The sequence below is a fragment of the Dipodomys spectabilis genome, unplaced genomic scaffold (genome assembly GCF_019054845.1).
Source record: "Dipodomys spectabilis isolate Male_0828 unplaced genomic scaffold, ASM1905484v1 ptg000001l, whole genome shotgun sequence".
NCBI classification, from domain to species: domain Eukaryota; kingdom Metazoa; phylum Chordata; class Mammalia; order Rodentia; family Heteromyidae; genus Dipodomys; species Dipodomys spectabilis.
This window is the reverse complement of record NW_024870678.1, coordinates 4,466,913-4,493,124: the sequence shown is the minus strand read 5'-3', so window position 1 is coordinate 4,493,124 and position 26,212 is coordinate 4,466,913. Positions and strand designations below refer to the sequence as shown.

General features: G+C 39.1%; 1 protein-coding gene across 2 annotated transcripts in view; it reads right to left on the bottom strand.

Annotated features, from left to right (window-relative positions):
• Positions 1-26,212, bottom strand: part of Slc16a10 (solute carrier family 16 member 10) — a 104,872-nt gene that overhangs the window by 8,537 nt on the left and 70,123 nt on the right. Inside the window, exons 4-5 of one of the 2 annotated variants that reach the window (XM_042668215.1) lie at positions 17,908-17,939; positions 17,072-17,129 (exon numbers count right to left, since the gene is read on the bottom strand). In XM_042668215.1, the coding sequence (XP_042524149.1) occupies positions 17,916-17,939 (24 nt within the window). In that variant the 3' untranslated portion in view covers positions 17,072-17,129; positions 17,908-17,915. Of the gene's footprint in view, positions 1-3,637; positions 3,782-17,071; positions 17,130-17,907; positions 17,940-26,212 lie in introns of those variants that run through there. The other variant, XM_042668134.1, reaches the window with a different exon arrangement.

The window sequence follows — 26,212 nt, the reverse complement described above, 5'->3', positions numbered from 1 at the left end:
GGAAGGTGGCTCAGTGGGAGATTGCTTGCCTCGAAGGCATGAGGCCCTGGGTTTGATTCCTCAGCACCACATAAACAGAAAAGTACAGAAGTGGCACTGTGGCTTAAGTGGTAGTGTGCTAGCCTTGAGCTGAAGAGCTTAGGGACAGCACCCAGGCCCAGAGTTCAAGCCCCACAACCAACAACAAAACAAAACAAAAAAACTTCAAATAGAGAATTGTGCACACTAACACATTCTCCAACAAAGGCCAATTATACTCACAACTGACCCCTTCTAGCTTTCTAATCTTCTTTCCTGCCACTCTATCTTAGTTCCCAGTACATTCAGGCCTGTCCTGTCCTAGCCCTGCTCAAGGACCTCAGGGACCACGTTTATTCTGTTTATCATCTAACCTTGGTCTGGGTGATATGTAGAGCAAAAGGCGCTCACAACTTTTAGAAAGTCTGTAATACAACAAATGTCCATTAGAGGGTTCCCTCAACACTTGAGAACTAGACTAATATAGTCAGCTAAATGCTGGGGATACCTACAATGTGGTATTCATAAAATGAAGACTGATCCTCATACAATAAATACATTTTTTAAAATAATGCACAAATGTCTGAGGCCTCGGATTCAATCCTAGCACAAATTTCCTCCTATCTATGTGCCCAACCTCCTTCCTTTGACTGCTTACTGGACCTACATACACATAGATATCCACAGTGAGATCGCCTCTCTGTTCCTCATTGTTCAAAGCTGTAAGTAGAAATAAGGATAAAACTTCGCTCTAAGGGTTTGAGCAATGACTAATGAGATAAAATCTGGAAAGCACTTACTTTAGGATCTGGCATATGAAATATGAAAATGCTCAATAAATAATAGCTATTACCCGTGCTACTTAATGGAAGTTATTTGTCCAGAACACATATCTTTTCCAATCATTTTCCTGTCACCTCTTTTTTTTAAATGTCTTTTTCAAAGTACTGTTCAATTATGACTACTTATGCTTCAGTCAGAAACCCCAAGTTTCCCTTTTGGCTCTCCTTTCCTTTCTTTTCCATAGCCAATCTTTTGGAATGAGATATTTCCATTATTCAACTAATCTTAACCCATCTTCTTGCCACTACACTGAAACTCCTCTCTGTGAAGCACTGGTGCTTCTCTTTGGCTAAATCCCGTAAAGTCTCTCTAGTCATTAGCTACTGATAGCCTGACCTCTCTTGCCCCTAGAAGTACTCAGGGCCTGTACAGAGCACTGAAAGAGAGCTGGCCACTCTGAGACTCTTTGCTACATCCTTCCCTTTCTCCATCCAGCTGATGAATGTCAAAGTCCCACAGGTTTCTTATCCAGACCCAGATCTATTCATGAGCTTCAAACTCCACTTTTTCACAGGCTTAACAGGCAAAAATTAACTCATCAAACTATCCAGATTTAGTGAGTTACTGATCTCACAAAATACTCAAACCATCTACTCTTCTTATTCAAGCCACAAATCTCAGATTAAGTGGTTTCATTCATGAGTGATTTACGGTAATTCCATCTCTCTATCTGTAGTTTACTCCATTTGATCTATGTCTCTGCCCTTGCTTTCCAGCTGAGGCTCTTAAACAGTCTCCAACCAGTCTCTGGTCTCTGGGCCTCCACTCTTGTTTATTTTAATAATAGCTTTGGGATGGAGGGGGTTATCAGTCATACAGCTTGAACTGAGGACCTGGGTGCTGTCCCTGAGCTATTTTGCTCAAGGCTAGTGCTCTATCACTTAGAGCCACAGTGCTATTTCTGGGTTTCTAGTGGTTAAATGGAGGTAAGAGTCTCATGGCTTTTCCTACCTGGGCTGGCTTTGAGCAGGGATCCTCAGATCTCAGCCTCCTGAGCAGCTAGGATTACAGGTGTGAGCAACCAGCACCCAGCCAAAATAATTGCTTTTTTAAAAATTCAATATCCTAGTACTCATACATTTTAAGTGTACTATTTAGTGGTTTTTAGTATATTTACAAAGTTGTACAACCATCACTAGTTTAAGAATATTTTCATTAGCCCCAAAGAAACTCTATACATACTGGAAATTACCCTTCCCTTCTTTTCCCCAGCCTTGTCCCCCCCACCCCCCAACAACCTGTCTTCTGGACATTTTACATAAAAAGGATTATCAACATGTATCTTTTTGTCACCATCTGAATTCTTTTCTTTTTCTTTTTTTCGGGGGGTCTGGTCTCGGAGCCTGAACTCTGGGCCTAGGCGCTGTCCTTTCAGCTCTTCAGCTCAAGGTTAGTGCTCTACCACTTGAGCCACAGTGCCACTTCCGGTTTTTTTCTTTTTGCTTATGTGGTGCTGGGGAATGGAATCCAGGGCCTCATGCATGCAAGGCAAGTGCTCTACCACTGAGCCACCTTCCCAGCCCCACCATCTGAATTCTTGCCCCATCTTCTACTCCATTCTGTCCCTCACAGTTACTACACTGATCATTACAAAATACAACTCACATTAGTTCCTTGCTTAAAAATCCTCCTATGGCTCCTCGCAGAATAAAGTTTATTCTCTTTTATGCACATAAAAGCTCCTCCCAACCTAGCCATTTCTCTGTCTGAACCATCTAATACTCTATCCAATTCAAACATTCAGTTTCTCAGACAATCACATGCCATATCTTTGCACATGTAGATTCTTCTACTTGGAAGTCCATCCCTCCATCCATCCATCTATCCATCCATCCATACATACATCCATTCATCCATCCATACATTCATCCATATTTACCTGACTACTCTTATATGTGTGTTTGTATGCCTCTGTGTGTGTGTGTGCACGCACACACTCACACGTGCTCACACATGGTGTTGGAGTCAAACCCACAGCCTTGTGCAGGCTAGTCAAATACTCTGTTACTGAGCTATATCCTGAGCTCTGTAACTATTTCCCTCTTAATATTGCTCAGTCCTTCACTAGTAATTCAGATTTTCCCAGGGCATGAGCATGAGTATGCTAGATTGGCATAATGTACTGCAATACTTTACTTCAACACTGCTTTATATATCTTCCCAGGAGATCTTTAGCTACTCACTGAGGATCACAGTTTCCTTTAACTCTGCAGCATTTTGCACAATGTCTGGCAAACTACCTGTTGACTGAGTGTCAATAATGATCTTGGAATTAATGTTTGTTTACATACACCACATAACACCCAGCAGGCAAATTTACAGTAAGGTAACTCAAAAATCTCTGTCTCTCTGCCCCTTTCTCTGTCCTTCTGTCCCTATGTCCCTTTTCTCTCCCTCTTTCTCTCTGTTACACACACACTCACACATACACACACACACACACACATACACACACACACATTTCCCAAGATGTTACCAAAGGCACCAGATTTCATGTGACTCTAAGAACTATGCCCAAAACAAAGAAGATGGTTGGTTCTTAGTGCCTTATGTTAAAAACTTAAGCTGAAGGAAGTGGCGCTGTAGTTCAAGTGGTAGAGCGCTCACCTTGAGCTGAAGAGCTGAGGGACAGCGCCCAGGCCCAGAGTTCAAGCCCCACGACCGACAAAAAAAAAACAAACTTAAGCTGATAACTAACTGCCTGTAGAAATCATGTTCTAGGAAAGACGTCAAGCATAGAAGTACATTGTTAGGCAAGGAAAGTGTGAGGGAGTACCTGTAGATAAACCTTCTTCACACCAGGCACGTAATCTGCAATGCGGCCAAAGAGAAGCCGTCCAACTCCCGAAGTGATGCCAATGCACATGAGAACCACCTCCTTATTCTTTTCATCTTGAAATCTTTCATTCACATGTTTCATCTGTCCACCAAAGAGAAAGGAGCCACATTAAATATAATCAGAAAACTTGACAAGTTTGAAGTTTTGACTCCAAAGTGTTTAGTTCTCTACAATATTATGGATAGCTACCCTTCCAATTTAGAGTATTTGTAACAGCTGTTCTGTAATAAATTTTTAGGAGACCATATGAGGGAAAACTAACATGATTTAGCTTTCATAAAAATAAATGAGTTCTTACAAGCATTTTTTTTCAGTAAATGGTTACCAAAATATACTTTACAAGCTAACATTCGGCCATACACCAAAGAAAGATGAGATTTTTAGATACACCACAGACCTGAGTTCTCTAAAAGTTACCAAGGAGTCAGCAAATTGCCTGCTCCCTTAAAGACAGTTGAAAGGTCACTTCTAAAGTTTTATCTCTTCTAGGGGATCTGAACCAAGCTGACACCTCTGAAATACGTCACAGCAGAGCATCCAGGATGAAAGCATAAGCTTCCCTAGTTGCCTACTCACACAACACTAGAACAGGAGCAGTTTCACATACTGGTTAAAAGATTTAAGCCTCTGGAAAATCAGACTGCTTACATACAAGCAGTCTATCAGCCCTGTGACTTTGGGTGAGTTCCTGACTTGTAGAATTCGAATTTCCTCATGGACAAAATGGAAATAGCGAAAGTGTCTATTTTAGAAGTGGTTGTGAGGATCAAGAAAAATGTCTACATAAACAACTTAGGAGATGGGGATATAGTCAAGTGGCAGAGTGTTTACTAGTATGTATGTATTTAATCTTCAGCATTTTTCTAAATAATAAATATTATAAAATTATAAATTTGAAAGTAACTGTAGAAATTAAAATAATACTTTTATAATTATTATTTAGAAGCGTGCCCCCACACAGCTGAATGACCAGTCTTTCATTTTAGCCTTCCTTTTAAAAGAGGACCTTTTGGAATCATTCGTTCTGGAAGTGGAGGTAAGAGAGAGAAGGAAAAAATAACTTTTCCTTCCACTTATAGTCTTCTTAGAACATAGACTATAATGACAGCCTAAACATCATTTGACTTTCCTGTGATGACCCTGGCATTCCTTGTCTCTCATATCAAACACTAATTTAGGTTTTCCATTGCCCACCAAGCTCAATGGCCCACATGGACTCTCTAGATGACATATTCTTACTTACGATACTTCTATTTAGCTTTGTTTTTTTGAGACAGGGTCTTGCTATGTGACTAGCACTAGCCTTGAACTCATCATTCTACTGCCTCAGCCTCTTAAGTACTGGGATTACAATAAGCATGTACCACCCATATCGGGCCTCACTTGTTTTCATTTTTTTTTCTTTCCTGCTTTCACTTTGAAGTCTATTAGTGTATGCTACCATCTCATTTCTGTCTTCCTTTTCAAAACTGGTAACCATTCTTTTTTCATACTGATACAGAAAAATCCTTGTAAATGCAGCTTTAATCATATCAGTCTCTTCCTTAATGGTAGCCTACTGCCTACATTTTAGACTCTATTTGGCATTCAAAACTCTCTATAATCTGTTACTAATCTATCTTTGTACTTCACTACAGAATTTTCAAGAGTTGAAAATTCAAATGTTTACAGGACTCTGGGAAATAATATGTAGAAGTAAAACGTTCACTGGAAAGAAAAAAACATACACCAGTTGAGTATTACTATTAATTTTGCCAATTCTACTGCTTAGGCTCCTTGTACTAAAAAAAAAAAAAGTCAGAAGTCTGGATTTTGCTTGAAAATATTGGCACCTAACTTCAATTTGGAACACTGTGTGATCTAGCCCTACAAAAGCCAAATAAAACATATCTGTAAAACTTCATTAGCCCAGCTTTGATCTCAGCCCTAATCCCATCTGGTCCAGTAGGACAGGTTTATTCCTAGTATTGCTTAAACATGCTAATATGTTCTTACTGCTCTACATTTCTGCTGCCTTTTCTGCTCTCTTCTTTTTTAACTTCTTGCTTTTGCCTTAAGTTATCATTGGCACCTTCAGTATTACATGTTCCTTCCCAGCCTTACTAGCTTCTTACTGCACATTCTCTTAAGTAAGTTCTTCCATGTAAAAGTAGACATTACTCATCTGCTTGTTTCCAAGCCAACTCAGAGTCAATAAAACCCTGTGCTGAATTCACCATCCCTCACTTTCCACCTTCCAGTTAATACTACTTATAAGTGGCCCATCAACCCTGGGTAGAAACCCAGCAACCATCCAGATTACTCCAGCTTCTTTAAAATCCGTTAGTCACCACCAAATCTCAATGATTTTACCTGGTGAAATTTTTACACCTACTTCCTTTAGCCCATGTGCACCAGGGTATTTTAGTTCACTATAAGAATCTTCTTGCTTGTTTTTAATTTTTGTCGGTTGTGGGGCTTGAACTCTGGGCCTGGGTGCTGTCCCTTAGCTTTTCAGCTCAAGGCTAGAGCCCTACCACTTGAGCCACAGTGCCACTTCTGGTTTTCTGAGTGGTTTATTGGAGATAAGCGTCTCACAGACTTTCCTGCCCGGGCTGGTTCTGAACCGCAATCCTCAGCCTCCTGAGTAGCTAGGATTACAGGCGTGAGCCACCGACACCTGGCTATAAGAATCTTCTAACAATTTCTTACTTAAGCCCCATTCCCAAGTATCTCCCTTTAATGTATGTTCCCAAAATCACTAGTTGGTTTCAAAGTCTCTTCTTACTATCTTCATTTGGTTCATAAACCTTCAGGTTACGCTTAAACTCCTGTCTGACAAAGCCTCTGCTTTGTGCTCTCACTCACCATCACTAGCCTTTGTAAGCACACCAGGCTCACTGGGTGCCAACTGAGCGTTGAAATGTGCCGAGTCCAAACTGAGATGTGTTACAAATATAAAACACACAGAAGAATTAGAAGTGGGGTAAAACATACATAAGAGCCCAACAATTGAATATTGATTCCCTGTTATTCTTCAGCTATGTAGCTGAATGCTACATAGAATGCATTCTTTTCTCCCCTCCTTTTTTTTCTCCCTTCTTCTGAATCATGTTTCTTAAAGAAATTCACTTGCAGCTACAAAAATAAGAAAGATAAAGGTGACCTAATTTTTTTTTTTAGTTGACAGATAAGGAGATCTGTTCTGGAGTAAATGACCTGATCTAAGGCAGGTATAACATTATTATGATTACTTGAAACATTGGATTTGGACTATAATTTATCAATCCATTAAAGGAAGCACCAAAGGGATTTTTCTCTTTCTCTATCTCTGTATCTATCTATATCTATCTTCCACACCCTACCCCCATCTCAGGATCAAACCCACAACCTCCCACATGAAAAGTAAGTGCTATACCACTAAGCTACGTCTCCAGATCCTATTCTAACTTTTAAAGAAACATTCTTTAGTATTTACAAGAGAGACTAAATTTCTATTCTTTTGATTAATCTAAGTACACTTCTCTGCCAAGTTGCTATTTCTTCTTCCTCTCCTCCTTCCTCTTCCTCCTTTCTTCTTTTTCTACTTCCTCTTTTCTTTCTTCTCCTTCTTTCTTGAAGGCTTGAAGTTAGGTCCTTGGACTTTTGCTTAGCTTATCTGCTCAAGGGTAGCACTCTATCATTTGAGCCTCAGCTCTACTTCTGACTTTTTGCTGGCTAATTGGGGACTTAAAGTCCCTTGAATTTGTCCACCTGGACTGGCTCCAAACTTTGATCTTCAGATGTCAGCTTCCTGAGTAGGTAGGATTACAGGTGTAAGCCACTAGTACCTGACTGCTCTTGTGTTTTTTTTTTTCTCATCTCCTATTCTACTTTGAAATCTTTAAAAGAAATAATAAGGCAAATATCTGAGATCATTTGAAAGAGGGTAAATTACTAAGTTCAAATTATACTTATGTGTATATTTAGCTCTTCAACTATAAAGGACACTAATCCAATTTCATTATTGTTGTCACTTAAAGGAAGAACTTCAACTTCCAATACTCCCTCTCTATCCATCACTAAAACTCTGCAAATTAAAAGTTTCTTGGGTCAACAAGTGAGGATATCTGAGGGATAGAGAAGCCAACTTTGCAGATGCTGAACCTGTGGATACTTGAGGTCCTTCTTGACGGAGGCAGCCAACAGTACTCAGGAAGTCTGGTGGGCTCCACTGGTGGTCTGGATCTCCCAAGGCTGCTGCAGTATGTTGCGTAAGTTTTTGCCCATTCCCTCACCCTCTGGAAGTCACTATGCCCTTTGCTTAGCAAAAAGTGCAACTTTGGGCAAAACAGGATTCAGGTAGATATGAAAATGTTAAACAGATATTCACATTTAACCTTATTTTTTAAACCAATGCAAAGCATGAATTTCACTACCTATTCAGGAGATATTATCATATTTAAATCAGTGGTTTAAATTTAACTTTATTGAAAACAAAGGCTAGAGTGTGTGCTTGACATCCAGGAGACACTGTTTAATCTTCAGCATAAATAGATAAAATTAATTTCATCTTAACAGTATTTGTTTGAATGCACAAGGACAAGAAAACCAATGTCTTTTATTTATAGTCTCAAACATGTTTAATCCAGGGCTGTACACCTCTGGGAATTAACAAAGTTGCTGACTGACATCTTAACTACCATTTGCTTCTCAAATACGTTTCCATCTTCCAAGGAACAATGGCTTTTGCTGACCACATAACTGCCATTTTTTAGATTGTGTGAAACATTTTATTGTTTTGTTATCCAAACAGATAACCAATATATGTTCATTCTTGATCAATAGCTTAAAGAAGGAAAAGCAACCCAGTCCAGTTTCCCCTTCCTCTAACCATCTCCAATTCAAGTAAAGGATGGTGCACATCTCCATAGATGAGATGTTTCTGATTATCCAAGTGAAGGTTAAGTTCCTCTCCCCTCACTAGAGCCCAGAGGTAGATCCCATTTGGGAAAAGTCAGGTGCAACGGCTATGGTAGCAAACATCTCACTGAAATGGCCTCTCTGCTAACTTCTCTTCTTTCCAGTATTGTTCCCTAGTGCAAGACATTTGGGGACATCAGATAAGGTACTTTCACTGAGAATCCATTAGCAGAGTAATCAAGTTCTGAGAGAAAAGAATCAACTGTGAAGGAGTTTAAATGAGTAGCCATAGCACATTCCAGTGGCACAATGAAAACCAACGGTGGCACACATCCATAAACAAAAACACCATGGACTTAAAAGTCCCAATAATTCCCCGATATACTTTTGTCTAAGGTTGTGTTTTTTAGACATGACACCATGGGCACTTGAGGATATGAGTGTGTTTTGCTTAAGATCATTTATATAATATTTATATAATTTATTAAATAAGGAACATGATTATACATCAGTGTGTATAAGTTAGACTCTGTCTTTGGGGGAGTAGTAGTTAAAGAAGAACAAATAGAATCTTAAAACAAAAGGAACTTGATTTCTGACAGTGGACTTGAAGTGATAGGTGACTGAGTACAAAATGCTAATAAAGGAAACATCACAAGGCCAGGAAAGCAGAGCAAAAACAGGTCCAATGGAACACTGTAAACTGAGAGTAAAAAAAAAAAAAAAAAAAAAAAGTTTTACCTGTGGAACTGGGTAAAAAGATGAACAACAAAAACAACAAAAATTTCACAATTTTAACTATTCACTGTTGTAGTTAACTATACTCTTTGAAAGATAAGATTTTGATGACACACTATGTTTTTATTGTTTTTATTTTTATTTTTGCCAGTCCTGGGGCTTGAACTCAAGGCCTGGGTACTGACCCTGAGCCTGTTTGTGCTCAAGGCTAGCACTCTACCACTTGAGCCACAGCACTAGTTCTGGCTTTTTTTTTTTTATTGGAGTCTCATTGACTTTCCTGCCAGGCTGGCTTTAAAACATGAATCTTAGATCTCAGCCTCCTGAGTAGCTAGGATTACAGGAGTGAGCCACTGGCACCCGGGTCATACACATCATTTTTCCTAGTTTGTAATTTTTTTTGAGAGGAGGAGCAGGAGGAAGGGTGGAGTGACAGCACTGGGGCTTGAATTTAGGCCTGAAGCTTTTAGTTAGCTTTTTTGCTGAAGGCTGGCACTCAACCACTTGAGTCACACCTCCATGTTTTTTACTGGTTAATTGGAAATAATAGCTGGTTTTGAATCTAGATCCTCAGATCCCAGCCTACTGAGTAGCTAGAAGTACAGGCTTGAGCCATAGGTAGCCAGCATTGTGATTTTGATTTCTTGGTTATCCATCTTCTGCCTTCCCTCCTGAAATACACATCGCCAGACTGCAAAGAGCGGGGATGACAGGTAGGCATGCACACTCATTTTCTTCTTGAGGATAATAAATTCTTTGTGGGGGAGAGGGCTTGCATGGAATTCAAGCCAATTCCTTCAACTTCCTATTTTCCGGTAAGATTACTACTGCTCACATCTCTTCACATCAGATTAGCAATGTGAGCCTCTGGCTTCCCATCTGGAGTATTTTCTAACAATATATCCATCCATTCTAGGTTATTCTAGAAGAACATTATGCTTCAAGTTCAAAGAAAACAGTCTGGCCCCTTTAAAAAAAACAGAAGTCTGTTTGAAAGGGAGAAGAAAGCCTGCTAGAGTGGTTAATGGATAATCTCAGAATTTGTTGCAAATCAAAACTTTACACTACCCTTTGACTTCAAAGTTGGATTAACAGGAATCTGAATGGAATGTGCTTGGTTTGTTTTTTCCTTCTTTTTAAAAGCTCCAGCTCCACTTTTGCTTTAAAAAATAAGGAAAAAAATAAATAAATTAAACAATGAGATATTCCTTAGAAACTACTATATGCCATTAGCTCATCAAGTGAGTTGACTAAAGGTAGGAGAAAATTCATTTCAGAAATTTAGATGCATAAACTAGAACCTTTAAGTCCAAAATACTGACATAAGACTTTATAGTATTTCAGATAGTCACAGATTAAATTAACCTCAAAATTTAACTTCGGTTTGTTAAGTCTGATAAACTATATCTTGCAACATCTCCAAGACATGCTAGAGGAGGAAAAAAAAATTTGTCTGCAAACATTGTTTAGGACTAACACCTCAAAAAACATGAAGACTGTTTTTTCTTGTGACTAAACTTGTCTGTAAGTACCTACTGCTGCCTTAGTAGCTGACCAGGTAGAGAGTAGACCTTTGGCCTAATAGGGATCTGGGAGGCATGGGTGGCTGGTTCTGTTTGTTTTATGAACAGCTAATCATTCCATTTCATTAGAATGGGTTTCCAAGGTGTTGGTTGATAATGACACATGGAGTTATTAAGACATTAAATAGAATTATAAAGTTTATAGAATGAAGGTTATTTAACAGCCACCAAGGAGTAGATAAAGAGCTGAGAAGGAATAGTTAGCTGATAGTTTGAAAAACCCTAATCTAATTTTAAAAACATTCTCTCTAACCAAAAAAAAAAAAAAAAAAAATGAAGAGACTTGCTGTTTTTCCCTTTCTGTTTAAAATACTTCTCTGTAGATACAGATACACACACACACACACACACACACACACACACACACACACACACACACATACACACACACACACACACACACACACACACACACACACACACACCTCCTTAAAGGAGTACTGCTTAAGATCAAGATTTAGTAAAAATTTTTAGAGGAATTATAAACCAAAACCAATGGAAACTTAGATGCCAATTTATATAGCCTTGAAACTTAGGCTGGGGTATAGCTCGGTGGTATAACACTTGCCAAACATGCCCAAGGCACTTGGTGCAATACCCAACATGGTAAATAAATAACTTTGAACTTCAGAATTATAAGGTAGACTTCAAGAAAAAAGATAGAAAAAAAATTACTTAGATTTTTAATCAACTCAAAATTATTTATTTACCCTGTCAATTTCTGTGCCAGAAGATTTTAAGGTTATAAAAAATATTTTACCTAGGTATAGTGGTTTACACCTTTAATTCCAGAACTCAGGAGGCTAAAGATGATCTTCAGGAAAGCACAGGGAGTCCCTATCTTAAAATTTTTCTTCCTTGGGCTGGGAAGTTGGCTCAGTGGTAGAGTGCTTGCCTTGCATGCCTGAGGCCCTGAGTTCGATTCCTCAGCACCACATAAGCAAAAAGAAAAAAGCTGGAAGTGGCGCTGTGACTCAAGTGGTAGAGCCTTGAGCTGAAGAGCTGAGGGACAGCGCCCAGGCCCAGAGTTCAGGCCCCACGCCCAGACCCAAAAAAAAAAAAAAAAAAATTTTTTTCTTCCTAAGTAATGAAAGGTATTTCATATGTTGTCATACCTGAATTTCATTCTGAAAAGTTTTTCTTGGAGACTCATTCTTGGCACATCAAGATTCAATCACTCTCAGATCCTTGAGTCCTAGCTCTTGAACATAAGCATGATGAGTTGTGATTTATGACACTTCACATGTGAAGGAACTGGACTACTGATAGATGGCCATCAAGATGAAAGAACTCACTGAAAAGGATGTTTTTGTTTTTGTTTTTGCTTTTAATGGAGTGACAATCCTTGGCTTAAATATGGGATTGGGACACTGTTTCTAAGCTTTTTCACTCAAGGCTAGTGTTCTACAACTTTCAGTATACCTCCACTTCCGGCTTTTTAAAAAAATGTTTTTATTGTTATTATAAAGGTGATGTACAAAGGTAAAGAGTACATTTCTTTTCTTTTTCTTTTCTTTTTTTTTTGTCGGTTGTGGGGCTTGAACTCTGGGCCTGGGCATTGTCCCTCAGCTTTTCAGCTCCAGGCGAGTGCCTTGAGCCACAGTGCCACTTCTGGTTTTCTGGTGGTTTACTGGAGATGAGTCTTCCAGACTTTTCTGCCTGGGCTGGCTTTGAACCGAGATCCTCTGATCTCATCCTCCTGAGTAGCTAGGATTACAGGCATGAGCCACGGACACCTGGCTAAGAGTACATTTCTTTTTAGACAATATCACTCCTTCCCTTGCTCTCTCCTAATTATTTTCTCTCATCCCCACACACAAGTTACATAGTTCATTTTCAACACAGTGTCTAGTTAGTACCACTGTTGTAATTTGTTTACACTTTAATTTCCAGCTTTTGGGAGCATAATTGGAGATGCGAATTTCATGAACTTTCCTGCCTGGGCTGGCTTCAAACAGTGCTCTCAACCTCTTAAATAGCTAGGATTACAGGTGTGTGGCCCTGGAGTCCAGCTCAGTTATAGCTTTTTACTGGGTATAGGAGTTAAGAGTCTCATGGACTTTCCTGCCCAGGCTGTCTTTGAATTGTAATCCTCAGATCTCAAGCTCCTGAACAACTAGGATTACAAGGTGAGCCACTAGTGCCTCTTTTGTTTTTGCCTTTTATTTTTTTGTAGATGGGGGTTTCTCTGCTGTCCTTGCTGTGAGCACAAGGCCACCTCCATTCCTCTGACTCTCACATTGTGTTTATGGTTTATTATCTAAATACTTGCTGCAGTTCATTGTTCTGTCCTAACATAATTTTGGATGCTTTTCAAGGATAATGCTCTTAGGTAACCAGCAGAAACCCACTGTTGATAAAACCCATAAAAATAAAAATAAAAAAGATGGATAAGGGACTTAGCCATGGTCTGCAGCCCACATACAAGAGAAATTGACTTCAGTATTTCAGTAGAACATCTGAAGATACAAAGCAGTTTACAAAGGCAGACAGGGATTCATTTTTGTAATCAGATTCTCTTGTTTCTATGTTCCTAAAAAAGATTGGAGGACTATACTCTGTCATCCAACTCCTGGAATGATCTGCTAACAAAATCACCTATCGACTAAATGTACATGAAAATGATAAGAATGCAGGTTAGGGAGTCTCTTACCAATACTGAGTTACATGATTTTGGAAAACTAACTCAAGGTGAACAAATGTGTTCAACAAAAGGCTCATTCAAATAAGCTGAAATTGCAGACGCCTAAGATAGCATCATGTATGGGCTGGGAAGGTGGCTCAGTGGTAGAGTACTTGCCTCGCATGCATGAGGCCCTGGGTTCAATTCCTCAGCACCACATAAACAGAAAATGCCGGAAGTGACACTGTGGCTCAAGTGGTAGAGTGCTAGCCTTGAGCTGAAGAGCGGAGGGACAGTGGCCAGGCCCAGAGTTCAAGCCCCACAACCGACAAAAAAAAAAAACAAAAAGCATTATCTAAAATGAGAAAGGATAAAATTAGTATTTCTGAGGAAACAAATAATTTAGGGTTTGGTTCTTTTTTAGGTTTTTGTTTGCTTGCGTTTTGCCGTACTAGAGATCAAACTTAGAGTCTTGTGTGTGCTAGGAAAATGCTCTACAACTGAGCTAGATATAGCTCACTATTCAGCTTCTTTCACTGTTATTTGTTCTTGTTATGCTTTTGGTATTTTTGTTATTTTCCTCTTGGTGCTGGGGTTTGAACTCAGAGCCTTGCTCTTTCTAGGCAGATGATCTGCCACTTGGGAAATGCTCTCACTGTATAATCCACCTAGCCTCAAATGTAGAACAATAAAAATGTTAATAGAAAATAAGTAAAAGCAGAGGGGCAGAATGAGAAAAAAAAATTGTGATCCTCTACCTGTCAAGTATTGAGATTACAAATATGTACTATCAAACCCAGCTTCATCTTAATTTAAAAATTTGCTCCTAATTCTAAAGTAAAAACAAAAACAAAGCAAAAAACACAAAACAACCCCCCACACCCCCCCAAATGAATCATTCTACAAAAATTCTACCTTCCCTTAAGCTCTCCTTTGAGAGTTATTTTGTATATGGCCACCTTCCCTTCTTGGTCAGGCATACATTGTTGATTCCTTCCTTTCCTGTTAATTCTAAAAGCCAGCCAACTACTAGCTCTCTCCCCAGTATCATTCACAAATACAATTTTTTCCCCAAATGAAGATTAAATCAAGATTAGGCTTATTTCATTGTTCAGAGGGTGAAGATGTGATTAACATTATTTTGTACATGTTTATTTTATCTTGTGATTGTGAAGTATTGAGGAGGAAGTGGACCATTTAGGATATCAGGAAGTGGCAGGCCTCGGTGGTTTGGATTGAAGGTGGCAGGGCATAGCACAGAGGGAGCTATCTATGCAGTTGCAACATTAAGCACAGGAGGGAAAGAAATGTCTTAGAAGCCAAATTATGAGCTTTGTTCCTTACTAATTCAAAGGCTCTGAGCAATAGTTTGCCAACCTCAAAATACTATACATTAGTTCAATCACTTGAGGGTGTTTAAGAAATTTGTGAGCAACATTTTTATCTTTCTGATAAAGTTGTGTCCAAGCATTACCTCTTTTAAATACTGTTCTATAATGTAGCAAATATTATATCACATAAAATTTGCTAATTTAACCATACTTTAGCATTAACTACATTTATGTTTATTGTATAATCACTTCCATTTAGGACTATTTTAATTTTCTCAAACTGTAACCTGTGTAACTGCCCATTCCCTATCTCCTTCCTGTTCCCTGCCCCCCTAGAAATCACTATTCTACTTTTTTGTTCCCATGACTTTGACTACCCTAAGTGCTTCATCTGAGTGGACTCACACAGTATTTGTCCTTTTGTGTCTGGCTTATTTCACTGAATATAATGTCACTAAGGCTTATCCACATTGGAGCATGTATCCCAGCATTATCTTTCTTCTTTTATTTCACCCTTACATTACAGCTTGGATTTTATTGATTATTTATTTTTTTATTTAGTGTGTTTGGGGCTTGAACTCTGCGCCTGGGCGCTGTCCCTCAGCTCTTCAGCTCAAGGCTAGCACTCTACCACTTGAGCCACAGCACCACTTCTGGTTTTCTGGTGGTTAATTGGAGATAAGAGTCTCACAGACTTTCCTGCCCGGCTGCCTTTGAACCGCGATCCTCAGATCTCAGCCTCCTGAGTAGCTAGGATTATAGGGGTGAGCCATCAGTGCCCGTTTCTATTGATTTTTTAAATTCCATGTATAGGTAGTGTTTAATATTTAGGAATTTTATTTCACAAGAGAAAAAGAGGCAGTATCTATGTTACACAGCTTTGGCTAGACATGAACTGAGTGCTATGAAGCTAAAAGTAATACAGAATTTAGCAAATGCATCACAGTTAGAGAGGGTAAGAGGTTCATACCTAATCCCAGGCAATTCTAACCCCAGGACCCAGAGCAGGCCTTGGGGACTGAAGAGTTTAGGAAAGAGACACCTGGCAGAGGAGAACAGTTAATACTTGAGGAAGCTAAAACTTTCCTCTGAGAAAAAGTTGGCAAGGACAAGACCAGGAACTATGAAAAGTCCTCAAGGAAGGAGCACACCAAAGAAAACCATGTGCTCTTGGGGCTGGGAAGGTGGCTCAGTGGTAGAGCGTTGCCTTGCATGCCTGAGGCTCTGGGTTCGATTCCTTAGCACCACATAAGCAAAAAGAAAAAAGCCGGAAGTGGCGCTGCGGCTCAAGTGGTAGAATGCTAGCCTTGAGCTGAAGAGCTGAGGGACAGCACCCAGGCTGAGTTCAGGCCCCACAACCGGACTAGAAAAAAAAAAAAGAAAACCATGTCTCTCATAAACAGAAACAACATTATGTAGGGTCAAATATTCTTGATTTATGTTGAGAACATTATAATTGAATCATATACTCAATAATCAACATATGACACTTTCAAACTCCACAGAGGTGTGCCTGGGCCAAGAGCAGTGCAGCTCACTTGCTGGGCTGTGGTCATGCTCAGGCAGCCCATTCTTCTAGAAGCAGCTAGGAAAGACAAAGTCATAAGAACCTCAGCAGAACTACGTATATCTTGCCATCCATTTACCTAAGTTTAAGTTAGTCCAAAGCTGAGATTAGTCATTGGAGTATTTTGAGTATTTAAGGTGTTTTTGTTGGTACTGGGGTTTGAACTCAGGGCTTTGTGCCTGCAAGACAGGCACACCATCACTTGAGTCATTCCCCTAGTCTTTTGGTTATTTTTTATGAGTTCTCGCTTACTTTTGCCTAGCTGACCTGGACCATATTCCTATTTGTACTTCCTGTGCAGCTGGAATAGCGGGCATGTATACCTAATGCCCAGCTTTTTGTTGTTGTTGAGATGGAATTATAGCTAACTGATTTTTTTTGTTTGTTTTGGTTATGGTTTTGGGAGGATCCTCTGATCCTCCCAAACTCTACCTTCAGAGTAGCTTAGATTATAGGTATAAGATACCATAGCAGGCTTCATTTAAGTTTTAAACTTTACTCTGTGCTAACTATATTTGTGTGACTTGAGAAAACTTTTATTAACTCTTTGTAAGAAGGAGATAAAATTAATCTTAAGGAGGTTGTATGTTGAAGATCAAAGGAAAAAACTGAACAATCTGAAGTACTGTTAAAATGTAAATTATCTATAAGCAGGGAAATGAGCAGACTTTGTATTTCAGCAGCCCAACCAGCATATTAGCCAAATCTGAAATCAGGTAAAAAAGAAAAATGTGTTTATTGCCAGGAATATACCAAGTAGCAGGTCTGGAGCAAAGAAGAGCAGATGTTACTCCTACTTGAATGGAGGTCCATATTCATTACCTCTTCTTTGTTTAGCATTTCATGTGGTATAAGAACACCTTCCCATTAAGCTCACTAATGTATTTTGGAAATAAATCCAATGTTCACCAGGCTTTTCCATATATTGAATATGTCACATGCTGAAAGGGTTTAACACAAAATCTACAACATCTCAATTTAGGTTAAAATTAGGTATTAAGAAATACTTACAACTTTCTTTCTCTCCTGCAAATTTTAAATCTTTTAGAGGTTGGTGCCCACATTCAGAGATAATTTTCACACTTAAGTAAAGCACATATCATTTCCAAAAACTATTGCAAATTAGCTACAAACATTTACTCTGGACTAAGCATCATTTGGACACATGGCAAACTTGTTCTGCCTTACTAAAAGTAACAGGTCTGTTTTGATTTATTTGTAAGTAATCCACTTTCTAGATCTCTCATGTATTATGTCTTGTCTTCCTACCAAGTTCCTATGTATTGTTTTCAAGATACTCTTTAAAAACAAAACAAAACCCCCAAACCAAGCTTGTTTTGATGAGTATTCTACAAATATTTAACTTCACCATTAATGAGTCACAGTGGCCAAAGAAGTAAAGACCCTTACTCATCTCAAGTAGGAGAATGCTGGTGAATACTACCTAAAGCATACCACTAAAAGATGGGCAAATTTTCACTAACCTGAATAGTCAAATTGCAGCAGATGTTGAGATCTGAAGAGAAATAAATGCAAGGTTAGAAAAGCTAGAAAAGCAAGAAAAGCAGAGACCATTGGGGGAAAAAACCTGAAAAAAGTAGGGACAAAATGAAAGAGAGATGTTCAATCATTTACTTAATAACCAAATGAGAACTGAGCAATACTAGTGTGTTTTCATGAGTAAAAGTATATGAAGAAAAAACAATGTGTGGGCCCTCTAGCAAAATATGCAAGAATTTTTCATTTCAACATGCATTATCAATATAATACATCAGATAAAAATTGATTGGACAAAATAATTTAACTGCTGAATGGCTTTAAACTCTATGGTGTAGGCTTCCCAAGTCTTGTACGTATCTAACACTGCCTAACACTGAGGTGACAGTAAGCACAAGTAGGATGGATGTGTTTACTGTTGTCTCAAAGAGGTTGCCCTAACTGCTCCAACTAAAGTTGCCTCTTATCATCACCTTCCATCTCATTTTGTTTTCTCAACAAAAATTTCACTATTTAAAAGCCATCTTGCTTGTTCACTGAACTCCATAGGAGATTGCATCTGTTCTCACCCTGTAATTCTCAAGGCACACAACTGGCACCCAGTTTCTGTTGAATGAATGGATGTTTGAATACTGAGTGGTAATTAGAGGAAGTCACACATAGGCTAGGACAAAAACTGTGACAAAACGGAAAATCTATTCTAAATCTATTTTAAGTCTATTCTAATAGCATTCCTGCCACTTATTGTTCAACTTGAGTAAAGTCCAACCTTTGAGCCTCAATGTCCTTGTCCATCAGTGGTAGAACCAGTATTAGCACTGCTTCTCTCATAAAATGTTGCTGTGAGCTGGATCAGAAATTGTAGAGTGAAATAAATACCTTCTTATCCTTTCTGGGAGTATATCAAGAATGGAATGAAGGAAGGAAATAAAACATGTATAGACCACATAACGAAACGACTCAAGAAATATATGTAGAGGCTGTTCACACAATAAATCACGGGTAAAATCTAATCTTTAGATTATTTGAGTATATGTTAATGACAAATAAAAATATTTAAATTAGAAAATCTTGATTTAAAAACAATGCAATTACTTCTTCAAAGTACTAAAATAGTCTACAGAGTTAATGTCAAATAAATCAAAATAAAGGTAACCAAAGCAGAAAGAATATAAAGGAAGAAAGGGAAGAATGAGGGGGAGAGGGAGGGAGGGAGGGAAGAGAGATTGGGGGAGGAAGGAGGAAGAACGTAGGAAGGGAGGGATTGAGATTCAGAATAAGTAAACCTTAAACCCCTAGCATTTAGCAATGAGCCCCCCCCCCAAATTAAAATCTTAAATCCAACTTTCAATTTGGTTACAATGCTCTGAAAATTGAGACAGGGCAACTGTTATACAATTTCATTTTCAATCAATAAAAATATGTACCCAAAACTCCACAGCCATCATCCACAGGCTGTAAACAGTGGCCCAGTATACAGTGACTTTTCAAGCATACTACTGTGAGTTCATATTCACAGGGAAAATCTGCCACTCTGAACAAAAGGCAAAGCACCCTCCTGACTGAATTAGCCAAGGTTAGATGAGAAGAGTTTCATTACTCTAATAATTCTACCTCTACAATGCATGTTTACAGCTCAGGATATAAGCTTCTGGGTTTTTTTTTTCCAGTGGATGTTCTTGATGATATGCTTAGTTATGCCATTTTTATTACTATCTGACTTTTGCAAATAGTTCCTTTTCCTGTCTTTAAAAAACAACAGCAAAAAAAGAATACAAATATATGGCCTATGCAATTCCTTTCAGCAGACATTAAAATGCTTTATTTAAAAGCTATATATATATTATTTATTTACTTTGTTTGTTTTTTGTCGGTTTTGGGGTTTGAACTCTAGGCTTGGGCGCTATCCCTGCACTCTTCAGCTCCAGGTGAGCACTCTAGCACTTCAGCCATAGCACCACTTCCGCTTTTCTAGTGGTTTATTGGAGATAAGAGTCTTACGGACTTTCCTGCCTGGGCTGCCTTTGAACCGCAATTGTCAGAGCTCAGCCTCCTGAGTAGCTAGGATTACATGTGAGAGCCACCGGCACTCGGCTAAAAGCTATATTCTTGGGATTAGAGTTGTTGCTCAGGTGATAGAGCAATAGCCAATGAGTGAAAGCAGTACATACCAAATTTGAATTCCAGCCTCAGGGCGAAAAAAGCCATATTCTCAAAAAGCAGCAGTACAACCCCTGGCTGTACTATGCATGGGCCCAGAAATCCTGAGCAAGCTGTCTCACCAGCTCTGCTTCCTTCCTGCTCAACAGAAGCAGGGACATAGCACATTTTTGCAGGGTAGCCATCCTGTGTGAGTATAGAAGTTGGGCAATTTTAAAAATAGGGGAAAATGACCATATATATATTATATATATAACATATATAAATATGTGTGTGTGTGTGTTTAAAAGAGATGTGGTTTAAAGCAAACCCTTGCATAGCTTAGGGGAATGGGCATACAGAATCTTAAACAGTGCTTGGAAAGCTGGCTGCTGCTAGTGTTCTTGTCTTGTTATGCCAAGATCAGCTTAATTGACATGGCTGTAGGGATAGTTTTATTGCATAACTATCCATATTGACAATTCTGCACCTCCAGTGTGCATTCTTCCAGTGTGCAATGGAGTAAAAATTTCTTGCTTACAAGTGAGCTGCCAATGGGTATGGAATGGAGAAGGGGAGGAACAGAAAGGTACAACAGAGATTGAAAAGGAAAAAGGTAAAATGAAACATGGATAGCAACATGGGCAGCTACAGTGAAGGCAACAGCTTCTCCAAAAAGACACTCTAGAACTTAATGTACTTTCTACCCTCCAGAGTACCTGATTAATGTTAGGAAAATAGCAATATCCAAAGATAGTTTTATAAATAGAAGATACCTCAAATTAAAAAATTCTTTTTGGTGTTTGTTTGTGTGACTATTTTTTGTTTTTATGAGACATAATTTTGTTGTGGTCCAGGCTTGTCTGGAACTTTCAATTTTCTTGCCTCAGCCTCCCAAGTGTTGGAATTCAGTTGTATACCACCACACTAGACTCTCAACTTAAGATAACTATTCTTGCCAGGCACTGGTGGCTCATACCTGTATTTCTAGCTACTCAGGAGGCTGAGATGTGAGGATCACGGTTCAAAGCCAGCCCAGGCAGAAAAGTCCGTGAGATTCTTATCTCCAATAAACCACTAGAAAACCAGAAGTGGCGCTGTGGCTCAAGCGGTAGAGTGCTCACCTTGAGCTGAAGAACACAGGGACAGTGCCCAGGCCCAGAGGTCAAACCCCACAACCAAAAAAAAAAAAACAAACAAAAAAACATACTTATTCCTGCTGGGTGACCATGGTTCAAGCCTGTAATCGTAGATAGTCAGGAGGTTGAGATCTATGGATCACAGTTTAAAGCCAGCCTGGGCAGGAAGTCTGTGAGACTTATCTCCAGTTAACCACCAAAAAGCCAGAAGTGGAGCTGTGGCTCAAATGGCAGAATGCTAGCCTTTAACACAAAAGCTCAGGGACAGTGCTCAGGCCCTGAGTTCAAGCCTCAGGATACATACACACACACACACACCTTCCTATTCCTATTCATCCTATATAGCAACATCTTTTTAGTTGATATAAAATCATAAAAGAACTCTTATACCTCACTAGAAAATTAGATTAATCAAACTTATACAAACTAAGGTGAGGGGAGGCATGGCTCAAATGTCTTAGTAAACACAAAGACCTGAGTTCAAACCCTAGTACAACCAAAAACAAAAACAAGGTCAGACGCCAGTGACTCGTGCCTACAATTCTAGCTACACAGGAGGATAAAGTCTGAGAATGTTACTTCAAAGTCATCCCAGGCAGACTAATCTGCAAAGACTCATATCTCTAATTAACCAGCAAAATGCTAGATTAGAAGCATGGATCAAGTGTTGGTGACAGCCATGAGTGAAAAAGCAAAGTTGAGAGCACAAAGCTTTGAGTTTAAGCCCATTACCCACCTAAAACTATTCCAAGAACTTGACTGATAAGCAAATACCAATATTACAGTGGAAAAGTGTACTACATTTTATTAAATAAAACCTGGGACCCCTAAATATGAAACAAAAATATTTAAATCTGGTAAAATTATACATTATAAAGAGGGAAGGTGCAGTTTTCTACCACACTGACACTTTAGGACCCTCTCAGGAGACTAATGAACCATCATTGGTCTCAGAGAAGTTATATGTGACTCTAAAATTCAAAGTTTACCTTTTTTCCCTTTCCCTTCAATGGTTTTTATGTTAATCAGATATAGAGTGTCTTTTTTTGCTTGATGTTTATTGTAGACAACAAAATTAAACATAAGCTCTATTTGCTCCATGTTCTGCTTGGCACAAGTTATGAAAAGTCACTCTGTACGCCTATAACCTTTGCATATTCATAAGAGATCAGAAGAGGAGGCCTAGAAATAAAGTCATTGATATCTTCTTATTACTATTATATTAGGTCAAAACATGATTTCCTCCAGAGTCCTCTCCCTGGCTGCAAAAGTCTTAGTCCTGGGACAGTTCTCACAGATGCAGTTCTGTTTGGAGAGAACAGAAATCTGCAAGGCAAAACAAACTTTGGTCTGGGCTCAGTATAACCAAAAATAGTGGCTTCTTCTTCCATACCTGATATGGTTAGATGAAGACATGTAGACTCCATAAAAAGAACATAGGAAAGCAGAGTGCCAGTGGGTCCTGCCTATAATCCTAGCTACTGAGGAGGCTGAGATAGGAGGATCATGGTTTGAAATCAGCCCAGGCAGGATAGTCCATGAGACTCTTACGTCAATTAACCACCAGAAAACCAGAAGTGGCACTGTAGCTCAAAGTGGTAGAATGCTAGCCTTGAGCAAAAACCTCAGAGACAGCACCCAGGCCCTAAGGTTCAAGCCCCATGACCAACAACAACAACAATAAAAATGAATATAGGATTTACTGTGTGCCTGTAAGTTATGCTTATGTCACTAAGCATAACTCAATGAATGACCCTGGCCAAACATTACTTCAGAATCATTTCCTTAGCACACAGGTATATGTTATTTATTACACTTATAGTCATCCTGGGATGGCTACATGAGATTCTGAGGAAACACTTGGCACATGATCAATGCTTGGCAAATAAGTCTCCTTCTGAGGGAGAAATGAAGAAATAAAGTTTGTTTGTTATTCCTATTTGTATGGTTCAGCACCCTGAGCTCTGCTGGAGGAGTATTCCTGCTCAGACCACAGGTCCAACCTCTAGAGCCTGTCACAAGCTCTACCAAAGCAATTTAGATCCATGGCTGGGCTGTGACACCACATCCTGTATCTTATTCCTACATTATCTCAGGCTCTGAAAATTTTTAGCTGAAGGCATTTGCTTCAGAGACACAGGAATTTCTTCTGTTTATATCAGCATAGGTACATAAAGCTGTGGGTTAAACAGAAAAATCTCAACTTTCCCTTCCAATCAACATAGAACACTAGTGGTGACTCAGTTATTCTAAGGTTGGTTACTCAGTTATTCTAAGGTTTGTTCCGTTTGGGCTTATTAAGGGTTCAGTGAATATGAAAACTATAATATCCTAAATACAAAATTAAATAGCATCAAAGTAGAAGAGTTTAGAGATTAAAATAGGATAGATTAAAAGGAATAGAAGTACTACATGTGTTGCTTTAATAATTTATAATGTGTTTTGTCAATCAACAAGTATTTGGACACCCACTATGTGCCAGGCACTGTGCCAGATGCTTAAGAAATTTAAAAGATCTTTTGAACAAAACAGAAAGGTCCTTAGTAGACATATAAAGATGGTAAGCAATAATCATATTAGCTACATTTAAAATATGCTAGAAAGTATTACATGCTCTGAAAAAGAAAATGGGTATAGTAGTGAGAAGGGGCTTGGGATGCTGGGAGAGAGGAGTTTGTAGGTGTTTTAAGCAGGTAACCAGAGTAAGCATAATTAGAAGTAAACAGCTGACTGGGTGCTGGTGGGTCACACTTATAATCCTAGCTACGCAGGATACTGAGATCTGAGGACCCTAGTTCAAAGTTTGATCAAGCAGAAACATCTATGAGACTATTATCTCCAATTAACCAGCAGAAATCCAGACTATAGTCTGTCAGTTTTGAATGAAAAAACCAAGTGAGAGCAAAAGGCCCTGAATTGAAGCCCCAGTACAGAAAGTTAAGAAGGAGGAGAAAGAGGGGGAGGAAGAGAAGAAGGTAGGCAGAAGGAAAAGAAGGAGGCTATTGGCATGATGCAGGCCAAGGGATGGTAGCCTGGGCTAAATTACTAGTATTGAGGATAGTCAGAGATGGTTGGATCCTGGATATATTTTGAAAAGATAGACAGTAGGATTTCCTGACTAGATCAAGGGTTTGGTATGCAAGAAAGAAGAGCTAAGAATGACATCATATTTGGGCCCTAGGCAACTGGAAGGATGACTTACCAACTGATATAAGGATAGCCAGGAGCAGAGCAAGTTTTGAGAGTAAGATCAGGATTTCAGGGTTGGGCATGTTATGTCTAAACATGTGGAAGATCCAAGAAAAAGGTCTGAATTAGAAATATAAATTGAGAGTTATTGATGAATGTGATGTTTAAACTCAGGAGACCAGATGAAATCACCAGTGAAATACATAGAATAAAAAAATCAAAGAGAACATACTGATATTTAGGAGTTAGGGGCAAAGGGCAGCAAAAAAAAAAAAAAAAAAACTTGGAGGGAGGAGGAGGAAGAGGAGAAGGAAGAGGCAGAAGAGGAGGAGGAGGAGGAAGATGGGGAAGAAGAGGAGTTAGGGAAAAGTCAAAAGCTTATCATACTTCTAGAAGCTAAGTAAATGGTAAGGAAGAACAATAAAAGGTTAACTCAGAAAACAATACAAAACAGCTCTCAGATTGGACATGTTAACACAACTCTATACTCTCAGCTACTTTTTTTTTGTGGGGGGGGGAATCTGGTCGTGGGGGCCTGAACTCTAGGCCTGGGCGCTGGCCCTCAGCTCTTCAGCTCAAGGCTAGTGCTCTACCACTTGAGCCACAGCACCACTTCCGGCTTTTTTCTTTTTGCTTATGTGGTGCTGAGGAATCAAACCAAGGGCCTCAGGCATGCAAGGCAAGCACTCTACCACTGAGCTACCTTCCCAGCCCCACTCCCAGCTACTTGAGAGGCGGAGATTAGGAGGACCAAAGTTCTGCAGCAGCCCAGGTTAAGAAGTCTGCAAGACCACTGTCTCAACAAACAGGATATGGTGGCTTGTGCCTATCATAACTACATGAGAGGCATAGGTAGAAGGACTGTGGTCCAGAACAACCCTAGGCAAAAAATGTGAATGCCTATCTGAAAAATAACTTAAGCAAAAAGAATTGGGGGAGTGGGCTGGAGTAGGAGAGCAAGCCAACTGTTTCCTAGCAAGCCAAGGACTGCCTAGATAGATAGATAGACAGACAGACAGACAGATAGATAGATTGAACAGCAGCTGCTACTAGAAAGATTTAAAAAGTTGTATCTCATGTAATTGATTTATAGGAATGTACCTTTAATGAGATGATATGTGGAAAAGCCTTTAAAAGGATGTCATTTGACAGTTTATAGGGGGAAATACAATTCTTTATTTGCCTCAGCTGGCTTTGAACCTCAATCCTCAGATTTCATGTCTTGAATAGCTAGGATTATAGACATGAGCCACAGATGACCAGCCAAGATGTTGGAATATTTAATAGTCATGAGGATGCTTCATTTCTGACTCTTCAAGACCTAAACTGAAATTTTAGTTTCTTTTTACCAAAGATCCTGTTTTAGCACAAAACAAGAGATGAAGTTTTTTATTTGTTCTTATCACAGTGATAGGCAGATCTCTACCACTGAGGCATACCTCCAGCCCTCTTTTTTTTTTTTTTGGCATTGCTTATTTTTAGATGAGGCTTCTCTTCCAGCCTGTGAAAATTCACCTATTTTAGCTTCCAGTCATGGCTGGGATAATCGGCATGCACCATGATACCCAATTTTTGGTTGAGATAGGATCTTGCAAACTTTACTATCCAGGTTGACCTCAAACCTTGATCTGAATCTCAGCAGCTAGTATTACAGGTGTAAGCCATGGGCACCTGGATGCAGCATTTTATAACTACTTTTCCAAATGGAAATCATCATTTCTCCTACGAATCTTTGATATGTCCTCTTAAAACTGCTTAACTGGTAATCACATTGTCTTTACAAATTGAGATGTATGTTTTATGTTCACTTTCTCTAATCCTTAAA